This window comes from Phyllostomus hastatus, unplaced genomic scaffold (genome assembly GCF_019186645.2).
Source record: "Phyllostomus hastatus isolate PE091 unplaced genomic scaffold, TTU_PhHast_1.1 phas_contig_283, whole genome shotgun sequence".
Lineage (NCBI taxonomy): Eukaryota > Metazoa > Chordata > Mammalia > Chiroptera > Phyllostomidae > Phyllostomus > Phyllostomus hastatus.
Window position 1 is genome coordinate 9491372 of NW_025333833.1, and position 20973 is coordinate 9512344.

Sequence of the window (20973 nt, forward strand, 5' to 3'; positions counted from 1 at the left end):
GCGTGGGAGCTGCGGGCCAGCGTCTTTATCCCAGGAAACCCCCAGCCAGCAGTGCAGTCCCAGTTCTCCCACCCCGCCCCCCACTCAGGCACCAAGTCATGGGGTCCCGCCTCCAAAATGCCTTCCCTTTCCATCCTTGCCGCTGTCTCTGCCCTCTCTCAGGCCGCTGTCACTACACCTCTGCACTGCCAGAAGCTTCCCCAATCGGCTGTCCTCGCCCCTGGCTCCCCCTCAGCCACTTCAGGCCTTCCCGCCAGGCCTGTCCTTGGCCACGCTGCCCCACGGCCTCCTGAGTCTTCCAAGCTTAGCACTTAAAGGCCTGCAAGGATCTGGCCTGACCCCGTTTCCTGCTGATTCTGCAGCTGAGGTCACACGCCGGGAGTGTGTGAGCCAGTCTCTGGTTGTCGCTTGGGGTTTTAGGGAACTGTCTGTGCCCCAGGAAGTCCCCCTGGACTGGAGGAGGCTGGGCTCTGTGGTGGGTGTGCTAGGCCAGGGCAGTGGGGGAGCCTGGGGTACGGTGTGAGGGGGGCGGATGGGGCCTCGGTCCTGAATGTCCATGCCGCTGCCCGTCACGGTGCCTGCCACACCGTCACTGAGAGTGAGTCAGGTCTGAGAGGCCCAGGAATCGGCAGGCCACCTGCGGGCGCCACACGAGGGCCAAGAGCACCCGCCACGCAGGAATTCTCCAGGAGTGGTCCTTGTAACAGCTGCACCGGGGGCCCCGTGGGGGGCTCGTTAAAAGTATGGATTCGGCTTCTCCCAGGTGGCCTTGGGGTAACCTGGGGAGAGCTGAGCTAATGCCTTGGCAGAGAAGAATGAACCAGAAGTAAGGGGGGCAGCTCAGGTGCCTGGAAGGACAGAGGGGAAGGAGGGAGAGTGTCGTTGGGCCAGCCAGCCTGCAGCTCCCAGCCTGCCCCTGCTGGTGAGAAGGGAATAGTAACCCCAAAACCCTACAAGGGCCGCTGTGTGGTTTAAATGAGGTGGCTCCCCCGACGTGGCCTGGTGCATGCTACGTGCTTCATGAAAGTTTGCAAAAGTTAAGGGAGGGGGCTGGACTCTTCCAGAAGGGGCGGGGAGCCTGCCTGCCCCCCGCAGGAAGGCGGAGAGGCGTGGCTGAGGGAAAAGGAGAACTGGGCTCTAGTTCCTCTTCTGCCAGTAACTGAGCTGTGTGATCCTGGGCCAGTCACTAGGCCCCTCTGGGCCCTGGTTCCCTTCTGTGTTAAATGAGGGGGTTGGACTAGGTCGCTGGTTCTAAAGCATTTACGGTAGTATTTGTCTCAAAATAACATTGAATGCTTGTGAAGAAGGAAAGGAGGGCAGTTCCCCGGGGGCCTGGGAGGGATGTGAGTGAGAGTGTGCCTGGCGGGGTGTGACCCCGCTCCCCAAAGTGCTAACCTTCTCTGGCGTCAGGCCTTGTCCAGGTACGGCCCCTGCCAATGCCTGGGGAAGGCCGGCCACTCTCGGGCGGGACTGGCGTGCGGGTGACGTGGGCTGGCGCTGATATACGCTGGCAACACCAGCGCGCACAGCAACAGTAAATATCCGCAGCCGACCCGTCAAGTGCGCTGATAGATAAAAGAAATACATGTAGGGAAGTGTCGGCTGGGCAAAATATACGACCTGCGGTAAATCACCGCCAAGCAATTAAAGCATAACATTAAGTTGTGCCCTATTTTGTTTCCTGGGGACAGCGTACTGTGCTGGGGTGGCTCCCACACACGGGTGCCTGGCCTGGGCCCGGCCTGCCCCCCGTCTGCCTCCCTCTGGCCACCAGCAAGGAAGAGCATTGGGTTCAAATCCCAGCTCCCCTGCTATGGCTGCGAGGCCCGCGGCAGGTTACCCACGCTCTCTGAACTTCTTTACTCGTGTGCACACCGCGAAAGGGTATCAATGCGCGCCGTAGAGTATCAATGCGCGCCGTAGGCGTGGGACATTCATTATTCATTCAACAAGTATTCACAGAACTCAGAGCCGGAGCCAGGCACTGCACCAGGCACAGGCCCCTGTTGGCCGCCTAGAGAGGGAGACGGACAGTCAATGGTCAGCCAATGCACAGGATATCATCCATCGGAGGTGGGTGCTTTGGAGAGGGGAAAGGAATGTCCCCTCCCCCCGGGGAAGGTGACATTGGAGGGAGGACCTGTAGGTCACGCAGGAGTGAGCCACGCAGGTATCTGGGGAACGATGTTCCAAGCTGAGGAAGCAGTGCAGGGCGGAGGAGCCGGGTGGCTGGGGCGAGTGAGCAAGCAGAGTGGCTGAGTAGAGGCTAGAAATTTGAGAGGGGCTGGAAAGTGACCTTGACCTTTGCTCCGAGTGAGCCGTAGACACTGGAAGGTTTCAAGCAGGGAAGTGAGATGGTCTGGCACGGGGCGAGGGCTGAAGCTCGCGGGCCCGGTTGGATGCGGTCTTGGGTGCAGGGTTGCAGCGCCTGAGCCGGGGAGGCAGCTGCGGAGATGGTGAGAAGTGGCCCCGCCCTTGACGTCATTTTGGGTAGAGCCGGCAGGACCTGCTGACAAATCAGCCGAGGGCGTCCAAGCTTTCCGCCTGAGTGATGGGAAGAATGAAATTGCTCTTTTTGGCGATGGGGAAGACCTCGGGAGGAGCAGGAGTTCGGTTTTGGACGACCAAGTACAGATGCCGAGCAGGCTGTGGGATACACCGATCAGGAGTTAGGGCACAGGTCCGGGCTGGAGGCGGACCTGAAATCCCCAGGGGTGTGGAGTCTTTGGGGACGGGGTCTACCGCGGGAGGTGGTGGGGGGCTGCCAGCAGGAAGAGCAGAGCCAGGAGAGCTGGGTCCTGGGGCCAAGTGAGTGCCGTGTTCTGAGGGAAGGGAGGCAGGGGGCCAGAGCTGCCGGAAGGTCAGGGAGGTGTGTGTGTGTGTGTGTGCGTGCGAGAAGAGATTTATTGTGAGGGACACGTGACTCCAGAGGCTGAGAAGCCCCAAGATCTGCAGTCAGCAAGCTGGAGACCTCGAAGGGCTGAGAGTGTAAGTTCCAGTCCAAAGCCAGTAGGCTGGAGACCTGAGAAGAGCTGATGTTTCTGTGCAAGTCCAAAGACAGAAGACCCGTGTGTCAGCACCCGCGTGTCAGGCAGAAACCTCTCCCTCTGGCTGGTTCAGAGCCTTCCTTTCTGTTCCAGTCAGACTTTCAGCAGACTGCAGGGGGCCCCCCACACTGGGGAGGGCAACCTGCTTTACTCTGTCCACCCATTCAAAGGCGACCACCACGCAGAAACACCCTCACCAGCACCCTCAGGATAATGTGGGGCCACACATTCGGGTGACCAGGGTCCACTTGACACATAAAGCGAATCACCAGAGTGGATTCAGGAGATGAGGGGGAGCAGAAGTGTCACCGGAGCGGGAGTAGAGGGAGGGAGGTGGGGGGTCAGAAGAGGGACTTTTAAGTGGCAGAAATAATAGCCTGCTGTCCGCTGCTGGGCAGGATCTGGTAGAGAGGAGAATTAATGAGGCGAGAGGCAAAGGGGACAGTTGCTGGAGGAATCATCTCCGTCGGCGAGAAGGAGTGGACTCTGTGCCCAGGTGGGCGGCTGGCCTTGTGCAGGAGCGCTGACGGATCTGCTGCGGGAAGTGGGGGGGGCGGGCGGGTGTGGCCGGTCTAGGCTGAGAGTTCTCCTCTCTCCAGGGAAACAAGAAGCTGGGCAACCAGCTGAGACTGAGGATGGGGAGCTCAAGAGCGAGAGCAAGAAGGTGGGAGAGAGGGTGAGGGTGAGGTGAGATTATGTGCCCACAGCAGCACACAGTAGGTGCTTGCTGAACAGGAGCCTCTTTTTTTCTCCATCCAGTTTCGGTGACCCGAATGTGGTGCCTGGCCTGATCACAGGTCAGAACTCACAACCAGGCATGTGCCAGGACACCGGTGGTGTGGGGTGTACGTGCACCTGTTTCTAGAAGGTGTGGTGCCCACAGTGCTTGTTTGGTGCCCTGTCTCTGCAGGGCCTGGGCACCCTCCCCCGGAGGGGGCCCCAGCAGGCCTACCAAGAGCAGGACAGGGGGACAGACAGACAGGCAGATGGGAGCTCAGGCCGAACGCAAGGACACAGGCCCGGCCCCCTTCCTGGGGTCAGGAGCAGTCCCTGAGTGTCACAGTTATATGGGGCACACTCTCCCCGCCTCCCAGCAGGGCCAGGCCCCTCACTCCTGACCTGGCCAGCAAGACAGAAGGTGGCGAATGTGGTGTGACTGTCGGTGTGTGTGTGTGAGAGAGAGAGGGGACACTCCAGGAGCTGAAGGCTTTCAGGGCAGCTTCCTGCTCAGTGGCTCAGAGCAGCTGGTGACACTTGAGGGGGACAGGGCCCTTCCACCCAAGTTCCAGTCTAGGGTAAAGGTGCCACGGCCGGCTTCTCAGGGGATGTTTGCTGCCTCTGGCGCCCTCCCTCTACCAGCTGTCCTGTCGGGAGCACCAAGTTCAAACCCCGGGTCTCTGTCTTATTTTCTGTGTGAGCTGAGGCCAGCACCTACCTCCCCAGTCGGAGCCTCTGTTTCTCACCCAGTGGAAGGTGTCACGTTCCGGGCAGGGCGCTTGGGAGATGTGCGTGGAATGAGTGTGGCGATGACAGCAAAGCGGGATGGAAAGTGTTTGTTTTAGGAAACCATGGGCCTCGTTTCAACCCGGGGTTCAAGTCCCTTCTTAGAAAAGCAGTTGGGTGTCAGTCTCCTGGTGGCTGTGGACACCGGTCTTCAGGAGTGGTCCGGGCGTTCAGCCCCCACGCGGTCACCCCCTTGCAGTCACCCCCACCCAGTGGTCTTTGCTGCCTGCCCCACGCCGGGCACGGCTGTTAGAATTGCCCCTGATCCTGGTCCGAGGACAAGTGCAACGTAGATCAGCTCCCACTGCTCCCCTTGGGCTCCCCCCTCACCTGGCCAGGCAGGGCCGACCAGAGAGACTGTGCTGCAGAGCGGTTTGCACCCGAGTGGGCCGGGCCCTGCACACAGTAGGTGCTCAGGGGTAGGATGAGGGGATTGCCTGGGAAATCCCCAGATCGCCTCCCCCTTGGCCAGTGTCCGGCTCTGCCCCCAGCACCGGCATCCTTCAGATTTGGTCACGTTGGTTAGAGGATTGTTTCTCTGTGTAGCAGCCAAGTTCACGGTCAGACCTCATTTTGGACCAGGGGATTGTAACCACGCCGTCTCACTGTGGCTGTCACGGAAGTCAGGTCGCCAGGCTGTGGTTGCGTCTCTGGCTGGTTCTAGATCTGAGACTCAGAGCCAGCGTCTTCATGGCCCTGCAGGATGGCACCTGGGGCCGGGTCCCCTGGCTCTGAGGAAGAGTGGGGTTGGGGTGCCCCTCAGGGCTAGGCCGTGCTGGGGGCACCCCGTGGGCTGAGGGAGTGCACGCAGTCCTCTTGCCAAGTGTCCCAGTTGCTGTGCTCCAGGGGAGCAAGGTAACAAGGAGCGACTTCCACTTGCCATCAGTATAAATCCCACAATCAGGACAATTGCTTCAATTGCTAAAAAATGCTGGTGGAAAAGTCCATTTATTTTTCATTTCTCTTGTGCACTTGCCACCCTCGAGCATGAATCACTGTCGGTATGCAGATTAAATTTACACCCCCGTTATCTTTCATGTCTCCGGGGCGCTGGTGTCACTGGGTTTCTGGTCACTGAAAGCCACTGTCTGCTTGGTGGTGGTGAGGGAGTGTGGCCCGCCCCATGGGGCAGGCCCCTGGGGGGTCCCTCCTCCGCCCTCCGCTGCTTCGGTCCCTGTCCCCTCCCCACCTTTGGGCTGCAGGATGGGGCTTGTGTTTTGGGAAACTCCTGTGCTTCTCCGGAGCTGCCTCTGCTATGGTGTTTGCACCCAGCTTCGGGCTGTTTCTTCAGTGGGGGTCGCAGTGACGGAGGTGCTGTTTTATTTTGAACACCAGCCTTGAGAACTGGCCTGGACCTGATGCAAAATCCCCAGACATTTTGAAAACACGCTGTAGTAACACATACAGGGCAGGGCTACAGTAGGCTGACAGTTGTCCGTATGGGAAATGACACAACAATCAGTAAGTACAAGAATAAACTCTGTTTTGTGTACTCACAACTGTGAACCTATGTTTGCCCACCCCTGTGTACAGGCCTCCTTCCGCTTTGTTCCCCCAAACGCACCCACTCCCGCACACTCCCACACTCCCGCACACACATACTCCCACACACACACACTCCCACACACACACATTCCCACACTCACACACATTCCCACACACTCACACATTCCCACACACTCACACATTCCCACACTCACACACTCCCACACACCCACACACACTCCCACACTCCCACACACACTCACACATTCCCACACACACTCACACATTCCCACACACTCCCACACACACACACTCCCACACACACACATTCCCACACACCCACACACACTCACACACACACTCACACACTCTCCCACACACACTCACGCAGGGTAGAGTCGGGTGTCTGCTCACCTTCCTCTTCGACGCACACAGCGGGCTGAGGCAGCCGTGGTGGAGGAAGCCTGGCTCGCACCTGTGTGCCGACGGGTGCGACAGTGTGCTCCGGGCCGATCGTGTAGGACGAGGACTGATTGTGTGCTTTGTCCTCCATCCTCACACCAGCCATGTCTGCGTACATCCTTTGAAAGCATGCTTCTTTATTTTCTGACTTCTGATTCCACCAGTGTTACCTCTGCTTTTCCGGGTTGGGCCCCTTCGAGAGTCTGCTGGAAGCCCAGGCCTTCCTCCGGGCGCCTGATTTTGAGGAGCTCGGGGTGCTTCACAGAGCCCTGTCCCGGCTGCTGCAAACAGACCCGCTCCGTGCACCGCACCCCCCACTCCTGCTGTCCTCTGCAAAAACCAAGGGCTCTTCCGGAGCTCAGGGGTCTACGGTCCTTCCAAGCCAGGTGTCTCAGCCCCTCGGGCCCCAGCACCCTGCTCAGATCTCGTCTCAGAAGAGCCATCCCCTGGGTCCCACTCCTGCTCTTTCGGGGTCGCCCTTCCAGATTCAGAGAGACCCCCATTTCTCTCCGAAGCCGCAGCTGGGTCCTCCTGCTCCAGTCCCCCCAGCAGGTGTCATTACTGCGTACGAGGCCCATCATTCTGCATTAATCTGGGATTCATCATGATAGCCACGACCATAATTAATTTATTTGGTATTAATGTGGATGAAATATGTACTGTCCTTTCAGGGGAAATCAGGCTGCCTATAAGCATTAGTTAAAAGGACCATTAAAATCAAACCTTCCCCAGATCCATTAGGCGAAGTCTTTCATCCTGAAGAAGATAAAGTTGTGCTGTGTGAAATGTCATGAATAATTAGGTTGATTGCTGTTTTAAACTCTGCCCCTGCCTCCCCAGCCCCTCCCGTCTCCCTCCTCGAGCGGGGAAGGCTCACCTGCGGCGGAGCAGCCCCTCTGTTACCCGCGTCCACGCCGGCCCCGAGTTCCCGCTGCCCTCTCTGGCCGCCGGTGTGGCTCTGTATTGGTGGCGGGGATGGGGAAAGGAGCTTGAAGGACCCACTGGGCTATATTTTCAAGATGTCTCCGGCCCCTTCCTTCCTAACCTCGGCCCAGGGTGGCTGCAGGTGCCTTCCTCTTGCCTCGGTGCCGGTCCGGAAAGGTGCAGACCAGGAGGGTCTGAGGTGTTTTCAAGCAGCTCTGCAGACTTCCTGGCCCGAATGGCACAGGGACAAGAAAATGCAGTTCCCTGCCCCGACACCATGTCTCAGAGGCTGCGCGTGGGAAGGGGATGGGGGCCAGCTTGGGGGGGGTCTGGTGTGTGCCCGATGGAGGGTGAGGCAGGAAGGAGAAGGGGGTGCATGTCTCTGGGCGGCTGGGGTGGAGCCCGGCCACGCAGGCTGCGTGGGGAGGAGCATGTGCAGAGAGGTTCTGCTGGCTGCCGTGGGCGCGGCAGCCTGGGCGCACGCAGCCACCCCAGGGCAGGGGGCGGGCCCTCTGCACCTGCCCGCGGAGCTGGAGAAACGGGAGGCGGAGGTGAAGCTGCCCGCTCCTCGGTCCCGGGTGTCGATGGGTGTGAGTCAGGCAGTTTTGGGCCGTGGGGTGTCAGCCTTTGCGAGGGCACTGGAGACTCCAGCTCTGACCCTTCGTTTTGTGGTTAAAGAACCCGGACAAAGCAGGGAGGCCAGTGAGAGGCTGAGGGACCGGGTGGTAAGTGCTGGCTGGCCCAGGGGTGGATGTCCGCGGACGCCCCTGCAGTGCTGGGGTGGGAGAGGGGCCCATGGAAGGTGGGGGGCCGCCGGCTGCCCCCAGAGCCCTAATCATCTCATGCCGCCCCCACAGGCGCTTCGGTACAAAATGCACGGCCTGCCAGCAGGGCATCCCCCCCACCCAGGTGGTCCGCAAGGCGCAGGACTTTGTCTACCACCTGCACTGCTTCGCCTGCATCATCTGTAACCGGCAGCTGGCCACGGGGGACGAGTTCTACCTCATGGAGGACGGGCGGCTGGTGTGCAAGGAGGACTACGAGACGGCCAAGCAGAACGGTAACGGCGCCGCCCTGCGCGTCCCCTCTGCCCCGGGGACCTTCTGCTGAGTCCCTCGGAGCCCTGCTGCCACCTCTCAGCAGGGACAGTTACCTGTCAGCGCCTCCAGTCCCTCAGCGCTGGCCGGCTTCCCGGGAGCCGTGACCGAGCTGTGTCCCTGAGAGCGCACCCGTCGGCCACACTCGGCTCAGGGCAGCCAGGACCTTGTGTCCTTTTCTCGGTAGCTTCTCGCCTGGCTGGGGTGGGGCGGGGGGGGGGTGATCTGTCTACGGTGGACCCTTGGGGTTGCTCTCAGTCTCGTACACTGGGGTGCACAGTTACCTCAGCGCCCCCACATTCAAAGGCTTCAGCCAGCGAGAGCCCTAGCCCTGGCCTAAGTCACCCTTGGGAGGGCCAGGGCGGACCCCAGCTCACTGTGCCCTGTTCCCCGCCTCGGCCCGGGGCCTTGTAGAGGGCGGGGACTCAGGGGCGCCGAGTCCTCGTGTCTCTCGAGGTCCCCCGTGCAGAGCGAGTGCTTGGCCAGTGCCCACATCCAGGGAGACCCCACTCAGCCACGCACCTCCCACCCTCCCCGCCACCCAGGGTCACTGCCCGTGGTCTGCGGCGGAGCCCCCCGAGGTCCACAGCCACGCCGGGGCAGACAGGCAGCGGCTGCTCCCGCCCTCCAGTGCCCTGTCCCGGGGCAGCCTCGGGTCTTTCCCCGGCCTAGACTGGGCCCGGACCCCCATTCCACCGAGCTCCCCTCAGGAAGGCCCAGCCTGATGCGCCCCTCCTCTGCCCCTCCCCCCACTTTAGGTTCCTCATTCACAGCTGTGTCCTGGGGTGGGGTACCTTCCACTGGCCCCAAATGTGGCGTTTGGCCAAACCCAACCTGGGCATGTCAGAGGCGCAAACTCACAAAACAGTGAGGTCGTTTGCCACGCACAAGGATTTTATCCCCTGGGGTGGGGGGGTCGCTGCGGAAAGCAGCTCCCTGACAGCTCTGGGCTCGGTGGAGAGAAAAGGAAGTGATGACAATTTCCCGGGTGGCCTTCCAGAGCTTTCTCGGGCCCTCACACATAGGTCAGTTAGGTCGCATTACTGCACAAGAAACTGTTTGCGTAAGGAACTAGTTTAAAGTAAAGCGTGCGCGGTGGTGAGGGGGCGGGGCAGCTCAGGGCGAGTCAGGTCCCGCCCCCTCGGCTCCCACCACCCCCAGCTCGGCCTTTTGGGGTGGACAGGCCCTCAGCCTCTTTCTCCTCTTTCCAGGGCGTCGGTTAGCCCATTCCCAGGCTCTTTGCCTTAATGCATTCATCTGCTCTGGTTCCTTAAAGCTCATTCCACGCTGTTGCTTTGGAGCCAATGACGATGTCGCAGGAGATTAGGGCGGCTTGCCGGGGCTAAACCCTCAGAGCGGACGGGCTCAGAGGCCCTTCACCAGGTGCTCGGGCCTCAGGGCCTGCTCGGGGGCCCTGGCTGCTCCCCAGGGGCAGAGGCCTGGTTCCGACCCTGAGCACCTCTGGCCTGGTGTCTGCGCTGCTGTGGGTGGCTCAAGGGAAGGGCAGACCAGCGGGGCGGGCCGGGGCAACACGGCGTGAGGATGATTTGTGCCATGGCACACCTCTGTGGCACCATGGAGGCAGTGGGCATCTCTGCTGGGTCACCACCTACTAGGCGGGGCCCCTTGGCAAGCTCTGTCCCTGGTGGAGCCCCAGCTGCTCCGCTGCCTGTGGGGACAAGAGCCCCCGCCACACAGGGCTGTTTCCCGAGGCTTTAATAGGACTCAGTGCGAGCGGAGCGGGATGTTGAACGAGGGCGAGACCTGCGTGGAGGAGAGACACAAACGGGGTTGGGGGTGGGACCACCTTTAGGTTTTCAAGGAGCTGAAGGTTGCTCCGTGTTTCTGAAGGGCCCCCTCGTCTCCACCGACAGCGGGGGCGGGGGCCGCGGCCACTCTGTGCAATCCGGGTGGCCCCCAGTGCAGCGGGGGACCGCTATCTGCTGTGGGACTGTTTGTCTCTCTCTTTTGATGTTTTAACCCCCCCCTTGCTGATTCACACCCACTTCAGGCTCGCCCTCTGCCGTGGGTTGCACAAAGGGTCTGCTAGCCCTGTGCGCACGGTAGTGTGAGCGATTTCATTCGTTCGTTACATCTCCCCGGATCTTCGCATCTTCAGGGTAATGAGGCTGCGTTCTGTGCCAGGGACAAGTACTAGGAGACCCTGCATAATTCAAAACTAACGTATTTTCAGGCTAATTCTCCCACAGGAATTAATGGGCAAAGTCAGGGGAGGGGGATGTATTCTGGGAGCACATAAATCCATAACTGGGTGAAGTGTATCTGTGCCTTAATGCTGCGTTTTATTTTCGCAGCACTCTCCCTCCTACCTCGAGGAATGCTCTCTCCTAAATTAACAGCCCGGGGTATCATGGTCTTGCGTGGCCTTCCTCGTAGCGTTTTATCACATTTAACTTCCGTCCCAAAGCTATTGATTTTCGGGTCCATTTTTCAGCAGGAGCGCGGCCACCACGACTTAATGAATACTTGGATGACATTGTTATAGGATGTGAAGAAGATTTTAAATTATAATAACAGTGAATGTTAAAATAACAGCATGAGAGTCCTCATAATCACAAGAAGAAAGTCCTGTGCATACAGAGTGCGGCAGCCACGCGCCACCGGCCCGGGGTGACGGGCGTGTCCCGGCAGCCTGGCCGTGGTGCCAACACCGTCTAATTCACTAGGGCAACCTGCTTCGAAAGTGAAACTATCCTCGATGAATTCGATTTTTGGGGTGGTTTCATTATTTCAAATTCTACATACAAAGGCTGTATAGATATTTTAAAGTGCACTATTTTATAGTTGCACCCAAAGCTGTCATGCTGGCACCTCTACACGTATGGGAGTGATTCCTTAAGACGGAACTTAAAGTAACACGTTTTGGAGGTTTCCCTGGGTGTCCGCCCCAGGGGCTCTGGAATCCTTCCTCTTTGGGTTCAGGACTCCGGGTGGGGTGGGGGTGAGTGGGCTGGTGGCTGGGATTTGAGGAAGACCGCAGCTCTGCTGGAGAGAAAAACAGCCCAGGGAGAAGCGAGCACGTGCTGCCTCATCCCCCGCCCCCATCCCCGCCCCCCTCCCCCTCGCTGTGTGCATGGCCTGGGCTTTGGAGGGGAGGCCTAACTTGCCCCCATCCCTTGCTCAGCAAGAACCCAGGTCTCCTGACGCCAAGAAAAACCTTTCGGAATCGTCGGGAGCACTGCCTGCCCACACAGCTCTTAGATCGACCCTAGGCAGGATAGGTGCGTGATGAATGCTGGGTGTTATCGTTGCTCCTGAGAGAGGGTTTTCTTGAGTGGGAAGGAGGGAAAGGAGAGAGGAAGGTAGGAAGGTAGGAAGGTAGGAAGGTAGCAGAGACACAGTAGTTGGCTTTACCCTTGACCAGCATTTCTCAAAAAATGTTGGCTGTGCTCCCTAGTAAGAAACTCATTTTACATCATTTCAACTTAACCCACACGTTTACACAGAGAGCACTAAACCAGCCTCATGAAACAACAGTTGCCCCGATCGACTCCACCCTGTCCCGTCCCATTCACCTCATTTCCTCGAAGTTTATTTTTTTTAAAGATTTTATTCATTTATTTTTAGAGAGAGGGTAAGGGAGGGAGAGAGGGAGAGAAACATCAATGTTTGCCTCTCATGCGCCTCCTAGTGGGCACCCAGCCCGAAACCCAGGCATGTGCCCTGACTGGGAATTGAACTGGCGACCCTTTGGTTCTCAGGCTGGCACTCAATCCACTGAGCCACACCAGCTGGGGCTCCTTTCCTCAAAGTTTTTAATCCACCAAATTGACTTTACAGCCACTAGTGGGCTCTGACCCATAACTCGTGTGCATTCTGTAGGTGACTAGTAAGTACACACCGGCTGCCCTGCTGTGAGCCCGGGGAGCCTGCGGCAAAGGGAGGGGGGCCGTGGGTGGGGCCTGGGGAGACGCAGGCTCCCGGTGGGGGGGAGGCGGGAGTGTGTGGGGCGGCCCAGAAGAGGCTTCCCTCTGGCTCGCCCACCTGCACAGCGCTGGTGACCACGCACGAGGATGTCCACCCGGAGCACTGGCCACGGCAGGGAGGCTTGTGGAACTGGACCTTCAGTCTGCTGAGAGCCCCTGTGTCGGCGGGGCTGGCGGGGGACAGGGAGGCCGGAAGCAGGGCGGTGTGTCTTGTGTTTCAGTGACTCGGGGAGGCCTGTGGTTCATGCAGGAGTGGGCTCCACGGGTTCGAGACGGCTCCGCCCTGACATCCACCATCCCCCCCCACCCCACTGCCCTGCCCATAGCAGGCAAGATTGTGTGCGGAATGGGGACGAGACCCTGGAGCGTCGGGTGGGCTTGAACCCAACAAGGGGTTTCCATTGCAGATGACTCGGAGGCCGGGGCTAAGCGGCCCCGGACCACCATCACGGCGAAGCAGCTGGAGACCCTGAAGAATGCCTACAAGAACTCCCCCAAGCCCGCCCGGCACGTGCGGGAGCAGCTGTCCTCGGAGACGGGCCTGGACATGAGGGTCGTGCAGGTGAGACACATCTTCGCCATCTGGGGACCCTCAGCCCAGCGCCACTCCCGCGGGGCCTGGGGCCAGGAGCAGGGTCAGAGGGCATTCTGGGCCAGTCTGCGTGATGGCTGTGGCCTCTGCGTGAGGAGGCTTGGGGAGTGACAAACACGATGTGTCACTGACCACCAGTAGCATCACTGACCTCCTTGGGGAGTTGGACTCAGGGCCACGCCCCCAGGGAATCGACCACATTGGAGAGAGATTGCTGAAGCTCAGAGTCCTGCCTGTCGAGGCCACGGTCCCTGTCTCTAGCCGCCCATCTCGGGGGGGGGGCACCGGGGGCTGTGGGGTCGTGGTGGGCACCCCCCGAGTGTGCCCCGTGCGCCTGTGCGGCAGGTCTGGTTTCAGAACCGAAGGGCCAAGGAGAAGCGCCTGAAGAAGGACGCGGGGCGGCACCGCTGGGGCCAGTTCTACAAGAGCGTCAAGAGGAGCCGGGGAGGCAGCAAGCAGGAGAAGGAGAGCTCTGCGGAGGACTGTGGGGTTAGCGACAGCGAGCTGAGCTTCCGAGGTGAGCAGGGCTGGAGGGGCGAGGCCGGGCCTTAGCACTGGCCCCTGGGAGGCAGTAATCCGTGACTCGTGACCTTCTCGGGGCCCTGACAGCTCCCTCCCAAACACAGGCTCTCCCCTGTGACTGGTGGTGGTGTGTGGGGGGACGTGGCAGCGGCCCTTTAAGAAACAGGGAGCGCTCCGCTGCTGAGAGTGGAAGCTGGGTTCCCCAGGACTGTGGGCCCCACGCCCCGCCACCCCTTTCCTGCGGACTGGGGCTCCTTCACCAGCCCGCACAGCTGTGAGCAGAGCTGGGTCTCAGCCCATGCGCTCAGCACCTGTCTTGGTTTCTTCCCTCTGCAGGGGCCCTGGCTCCCTCCACCCCCACCCCGGGATTCCCTAGAGTTACCCCTTTCTCCTCTCCTGGTGGTGGGGAGGACGTGCTCACCAGCCCCTCTGCCCCGGGGAGTCACTACTGTGAGTGCATGTGAGATGGGACTGGCCTCATTTCCGAGTCCCCCCGCCCCCTGCGCACTTCCTGCCATCCCACCGCACAGACGCTTTGCAGCATGCGCTACGGTCAAATCGGTGCGTCAGCAAAATTGCAGATGACTGCATGTTTTGGGTCCTTAGGTTGTTTGCAAATAGCTGTAACTCTTCCATCCTGAGCTGCAAACGTGGAAGGCTTTCTGTTGCTAGGGAGGGAAAAGTATTGAGCGGGGTCTGAAATCGGGTTTCCGGCTGTGGCTCTGCACACTGACCTGAATCTCGTGAGCCTCAGTTTGCCCGTCTATGAGTGAGGAGTAGCCACAGCCTCGCCCACCTCACGGTGCTACTGTGGGGACCGATACACACAAATGACTCTGGGTGTGTTTGGGGGACGATTGTCCCCACAGCGGGCCCTGGTCCCATGGGGTGACAGGCACGGGCAAAAGGCCAAATAATGACTGTGATACTGTGGTGCTGAGCCTTCATCTTCCTGTCCCCTCTAAAGGGCATGTGCTACCGCCCCTCCTCTTCATGTCTGAGGGTGGAGTGGGGGGCAGGCTGTCAGAAGGGGCGGGCATTGAAGTCAGTCTGCTGGGGGGGGGGGCCTGGGCAGGACGTGGTGCCCAGGCTCCGGTGGGGAGAGGAAAGTCTGTGGGGCAGAGGGTGGGACAGGCTGCCCGCCAGGAACACGACGACCCTCGGGGACGGTAGCTCAGCCTAGAGGTCTGTCCTGGGCCCTGTGGACGGCTCAAGGGCCTTCCACTCCCCTCCTAGGCCCATGGACAGGGTGGGGAAGGCCCCTTCCTCTGGTCTGAGCTGCCAAAGTCAATGCTGGGAACACAGTGGGTCGTCAGGTCTTGCTTGGTAGCTCCTTTCTGTTGGGTGCAGGCGGGTCCCCAGGATGACCCGTCACCGGTCTGTCCAATGATGTAATTATATATAACCCTGTATTTCCTAAGACTCACACTGCCCACCTCTGTTGGAGAGGTGACTTCTTCCAGGTGGCAAAGATCCCATTAGGTGCCCTTAATGAAATTCTCCAAGAAACGAGAAGGTCCATTTGTCTCAATCACGTCGACACTGCCCCCAGTGGAGACCTCATCAGACAGGGAATCCAAGTCCTGTGCTAGTGAATGTCTTTTCCGGGGAGACCAGACGGACTCCGGACGCGTGCCTAAGAGTGCCACTCAGGCGCCCTCACCACGCGGGCCTGCTCGTTTCCCAGCCAGCTCACTCGAGCACTTTGCTCACTTGGAAGCCTTCAGATTAGATCTTGTCTGCACAAAGCTCCCACTGGGATGTGGGGCATTCCCCGTCCCCGGTGTAGCCAGAGCCACTCAGCACGGGAGCGACCCAGGACCCACCGCTCAGCCAGCACTGTGCAGCCTTCTGGGTCCCGGGAATGTAGCCTCTGCAGCGGTTTCTTCTGTCCCCCCCCCCCCCCCGGACGTAGGCTGGTCTCCGGACACCGGGCTGCCGTGTGGGTACCTGACCCCCGCTTGGTGGCGAGGCAGCTGCCGTCCCCTGGCTTCTCTCCCGGTCGTGCGGGTCCCTGGGTTGCGGAGAGCGGGGCCCCGGGAGTCCCGACGGCTGACCACGCATCTCCGTTCTTTTGTCCGCAGAGGATCAGATTCTCTCAGAACTCGGCCACGCCAACAGGATGTACGGCAACGTGGGGGACGTCGCAGGAGGACAGCTAATGAACGGGAGCTTCTCCATGGACGGGACAGGACAGTCCTATCAGGACCTGAGGGACGGGAGCCCCTACGGGGTCCCCCAGTCCCCGTCCTCCATCTCGTCCCTGCCATCCCACGCACCTTTGCTCAACGGGCTGGATTACACGGTGGACAGCAATCTGGGCATCATCGCGCACGCAGGGCAGGGCGTGAGCCAGACGCTGAGAGCCATGGCCGGAGGACCCACCTCTGACATCTCCACAGGCAGCAGTGTAGGCTACCCCGACTTTCCCACCAGCCCGGCCTCTTGGCTCGATGAGATGGATCATCCTCCTTTTTAAACATCTGTCCCCCCACCCTCCCTGTCCTCCTGGCTTGAGACAGTATCTTCGAGGATCAAAAGTGACTTGCCTTTTTAGGATCAGAAGTGCACCAAGTAGAATTTCCATTATTTTCAATGGAAGTGCTCCGCCGCCCCCTCGGAGGTCACCGCACTGGGGCGCCGCTCTGCCGGGGACGTGGTGGTGGGGGGACGGCCTCCTCTCAGAACACAGCACAGGGGGCAGAGCCTAGAGCGCTGGGGTGCTGGCTTGTTGGCCCCTCCCCCGTCCTGCTTACAAGCTTTGGCTGCTCAGTGCTTGGTGGCCGAGGTGGCCGTGCGAGGCCTCCCTGGCCTGCGGGAACTCTGCTCCAGCCGGTGCGTCTCCCGAGATGCCCCGCCCCCAACCAGGGCTCTCGCCAGACCCGAGGTTCCTGCGGTGGAGACAGCACATCCCTTCAGCATAAGAAAAATGATTTCCAGAATAAAAACAGTCACTCATTAAAGGTCCGTGGAAACTTTGCTGGGCCGCAGTTTGATACGGAGACGTGCCCCGTCCTTTTTCTCCTGCTGTGAAAAAACAGGACGTCCTCCTTCTCCAGAAGTACAAGCCAGAGAATATTTGTCAGTTGTGGTCTGTGAGGAGGCCCGTGCAAATCTCGCAGTCCGCCCCCGACGGCAAGAAGTAGTTTCCATGGCAGGCGACTCCGAGGCTGGGGCGGAGCGGCCCTGCACCGTCCCAGCGGCCACCCGACGAGTCCCCTCGGAGCACGATGTGCCTTTTTAATTTGCTCACGTCATTTGTTCCGCTAGACAGGTTATGGGTTACAAAACGGTCGAAGCAAAAATGCGGAGAGAACAGAATGACAATCAGTGGCACTGTGTGTGGACCGGTTGGTTGTCCCAGCGCGCAGTCCGTGAGGCCAGATCGGCAGAGGCCGGCCTGCAGAGCCCCCTCCTGCAGGCAGGGTGCGAGCACGCGGAGCGTTGGTTTGGAGGGAGTAGGTTCAGAGGAGTTTGCAAGCCCCCCCCCCCCCGCCGTGCAGCCGGCCCTCCTGGCCCTTTAAAAACAAGAGCTCGCTCTGCTGTGCTAGCAGACTCAGTTGGAGGACAGTCTTGGCCTCTTCCTAGCACTAGCGATGCTTTTTGGCCCATTTCGGTTGGGAGGAATCGTGTAGGGAGCAGCCCTAAAATTGTGCGGTGGGTTCCAAGCGGTCCTCGGCCGCGTCTGTCTGGGTTTCTGGGCTGCCGGCCGGCCGGCCGCGCGCCAGCTCCTGCGGCACTGCAGCCCTGCACTTGCTCAGGAAGGGGAGCTCTCCCGCCAAAGGCAGCGCCCCCTCACGGCTTGCGGGTTTGCAATAGCACATCGCCAGGCCCGAGGCGAGGGTGAGACCCACCCCCACTTTGTGAGCTGCCAGCCCTTCCCAGACTGCCCTTCGGTGGGAAACAGCGTCGTGAGTGGTGCTGCCGCCCCCACGTATGCACCACCCCTCGGTCCGGTCCGGCAGGGGTTCCCCATGGGCACAGCGCGCATTCACCAGGAATTGGCTGGCTCCTCCCGGCCTCCTGTGTTCTTACCCAAGACCCGCAGAGTAGGGAAGGGTAAGAAGGCATTGTCTCTCTTCCATGTGAAGTGATGGGGTTCAAGATGCTAAGGATCCTTTCTTCCCTACTTGTCACCTTTTGGGGACCACAAGGATTCCAGTGTGCGCCAGGGAGGCTCAAGGGAGAAATAAGCACTTCCTCTCTGGCCACCGCGTTTTCTGCAAACGCCTTCCCAGGACGAAACCACGGTCAGTTAGGCTTCTTTATAATATATGGTCCGTACACTCCCGGGCTCAGCCTTCGGGCCACCTTTTCTTTGCTCAGTTTCGTAGTGGACCCTCATTTTTGGATGCACCGCGATTGTGAGTTTTGCTCAGGCAGTCTGCAAATGCAGGTGCTTGTTTTTTTCCGAGGCTCCGGGAGTAGCCTCCAGGGAGGGCGGAGCTCAGACAGTTCCCAGTATGGCGAACGGTGGGGGGCGGCAGAGACCACGAGCAAGGTCACGAGCCCCGTGAGGAAAAGGCATGTCCTGCCATCTTTTGGGGGGACAGATTCTCCAACGCACTGTTCCTAGTAGATTGCTTGCAGTGCGCAGGAGAAAGACTGTGCTGGGCACTGACCAGCCAGGACTGTCTCCCCCCGCCCCTGACCACTGTCGTGGCTCCATTGCCTGGTGTAGGGGCTCCTGGGAGCTCAGAGGCCCTGCCTATGAGGGGTGAGCGTAGTGCGGGGAGAGTGGACTCTCTGAAGGAGCGCGCCCCTCCACCCCAGGGGTAGCACTGTGTTTTAAGATCAGTTGACCAGTTTTTGTTTAGTATGGGAGTTACTCCTGCTCATGCCCTAGTCCATGGTTGTGGGGAGTGGGAGGCCTTCCTCCTCCATATTAGTCACAGAACGCAGTCGGCTGAGGACTCCGTGAGCAGTGCAGCTGCCCATGGTGGGAGCTGCTTTGGTTTCGGTGGGATTGGCTGGCTGTAGGAACTCTCAGAGCACTGGCCACCAAGTTGGGGCAGCTGGGGTCCCCAGAGCCACCTTCCCAGGTAGCGGCAGACACCGGTGCCCCACGCAGAAGCACAGCTGTGACAGACCTCAGGTTGTGGGTTTAGCATTATGAACCAGTCAGTGCCACCAATGAGCCACCATGTGCCAGACTGTTCCTTTGGCCCTGTTGTGGCTCAGGGACAGAGAGCACAGGACACTACTTTGTGTGGTCCCCTCCAGGCCCTCACTTACTGCCCAGCGGCCTCTGACTGAGCTAGAAGGTGCTACTTGGGAGCGGTGGCCCCCCTTGCTAAAATGACATGGATACATTTTAAGAATGAAATGAGACTTCCTGGAGCAATTTATAGCATTCGGGCCTGTCTTTGGCTCCAGGAGAGCAGTTAACTAGCAACATTTGTCTGCAGCACCCAGCTGACAGACCTTAGGGTAGGGGTTTCTGAATCCAGGAGCAAATTAACAATTAAACAACACCCCAGTCTCCAGTAGTAGCTGGCCTGAGCAAAGCTGGGACCCATGGGGCTATGGGAGAATCTAGATGCCCTAAAATGCAACAAACCCCAGAAGAAGTCCCCAGTGCAGGGGCGCAGCTGGCCCACGGGGAAAATCCCATGGTTGGGAAGACCGGGGTGGCCCTTCCAGGGACTTGCTGTGCAGCCGGAGGCGGGCTCCTTTCTGTCTGCGCCTTCTCCTTTTGCCCTCGTCGGATAACTGGGAACATAACGCAGAGTGAAGACCAGCGCCACACTGACACCATGTTCCTGCCACCTAACACAGTGAAATGCCAGGGAAAGAGGACACAACAAAGACATAAGAAAAGCATTTAGCGGGGTCTCTAAAAGCTGGATTTTGTTTGGCCAACATAAAATATGAAATCTACTCAGATCATGGGAGGCCGTTTGATCTTCCTAGTTCCGTTCCGTTTGCAAGAAGTGTAAGTAATTGGAGAACAAAAGACGAGGCCACCTCTGAGGCTCAGGCGGGTTCTCTTGCGGTAACTGCCTCCCTGCAGGAGGGGGTGGAAGGCTTCGGCTGAGCAAGAGCGAGAGCTGCGTTCTGGGCGGAGGTGCCTTCTGGCAGCCACGCTCCCTCCCGACCCCTCCCACACGCCACCACTGACAACTTGGTTATAACCATGGAAATCATGACCATACCTCCTCGGCCAGCAGGGTCTGGAAGGACCGAGGAGGCTCATTTTTAAACATTGCACTTTAAAAATTGGAAACCGTGAGATGAAGACAAATTCAATTAAGCGGAAATGAGTTTTGTTTTATTGCCTGCTGCTGAGGGCTCTGGGCACGCTGGACGCGAACTAAAAAGCACACCGCTGGCTGGCTGTCTCTTGGATTGGTCAGTTGGCCCTTTTTCTTGCTGTCGTTGCTCCAACCGCTCTCCCACGGCGACAGGAGCCAAAAAAAAAAAAAAAGAGAGAGCCCAGCAAAGTCATCCCACCCACACTCTGCTTGGTAGGCCCCCGAAAGCACAGTTTCATGCTGCTAGCTCTGGTGAGGAGAAGCTGCAGGTCTGGAGGTATACGCCGAGCGTTCCTTTGCTTAGGGGGGCGAGCCCAGGTGGACGGAGGAGAACGGCCCACCCTTCTCTGCTGCCCGCCGGGAGACGAGAGAGAGTCCCTTGTGCTCCCGGACTCGAGGACTGCGTTCAGCCAGACGGGCGGGCTCAGGGCTGCGGGGTCCCACCCGCTGCCCTGAACTTGCACTCAGACCTCAAAGCCCCAAGCCCCCTAAGCTCTGGATTGTTGCCCTCACCCTTCGCAGTGTAAATTTTGTACAGTGAAAAGAAATGACGTCTCATTTGCTAGGGAAAAAAAGAAAGGAAAAGAAAAAAAAAGACCCCCCCCGCCCTTATTTATTGCCACGTGACTTTGGAACAGAGAAGCCGGTGCATTTGTTTGTATAATATGCCTCCTGTGTGCTGGCATGAGATGTGTATGGTAACACTATGTCAAATAAACACGGACGTTCTTTAGAGGCTGATGTGTCTTGCTTTTTATTTGGCTTTCTGGAAGTTTTTGCTCTTGACCTAAATCAAATGCGAAGCCACGCCGGCAGGGGTCCCTTTCACCGCCAGGAGAAAGCCCCGCATACAATGCCGAACGCCAGGACGGCGCACAGCCGTAGGCACCAGAACCGCCCAGCGAGGATCTGGTTAGAGGAAGCTCTCCGATGTCCCTCCTGGCAGTTCTCGGGGGCCCAGTCCCCGATTCCAGACGCAGGGACAGGGCAGAGGACGCCCACCGACCACGTAGTTTTTAGTCACTGTTTCCCCCTCGAGAAAGTGTGTGTAAATGTCTGTGTCGGTGTGAGGTGGGCAGACGCACAGAAACACCTCATCAGAGTCGCCAGGGCCTGGGACAAGCTTTTCCAGGGAAATCT

General features: G+C 59.3%; 1 protein-coding gene across 1 annotated transcript in view; it reads left to right on the forward strand.

The window, feature by feature from the left end:
- LHX4 (LIM homeobox 4) overlaps positions 1-16058 on the forward strand; it is a 39481-nt gene extending 23423 nt beyond the window's left edge. Inside the window, exons 3-6 of the mRNA XM_045838748.1 lie at positions 8279-8481; positions 12873-13027; positions 13403-13574; positions 15664-16058. Of these exons, the coding sequence (XP_045694704.1) occupies positions 8279-8481; positions 12873-13027; positions 13403-13574; positions 15664-16058 (925 nt within the window). The remainder of the gene's footprint in view (positions 1-8278; positions 8482-12872; positions 13028-13402; positions 13575-15663) is intronic.
- Positions 16059-20973: the final 4915 nt, after the last annotated feature.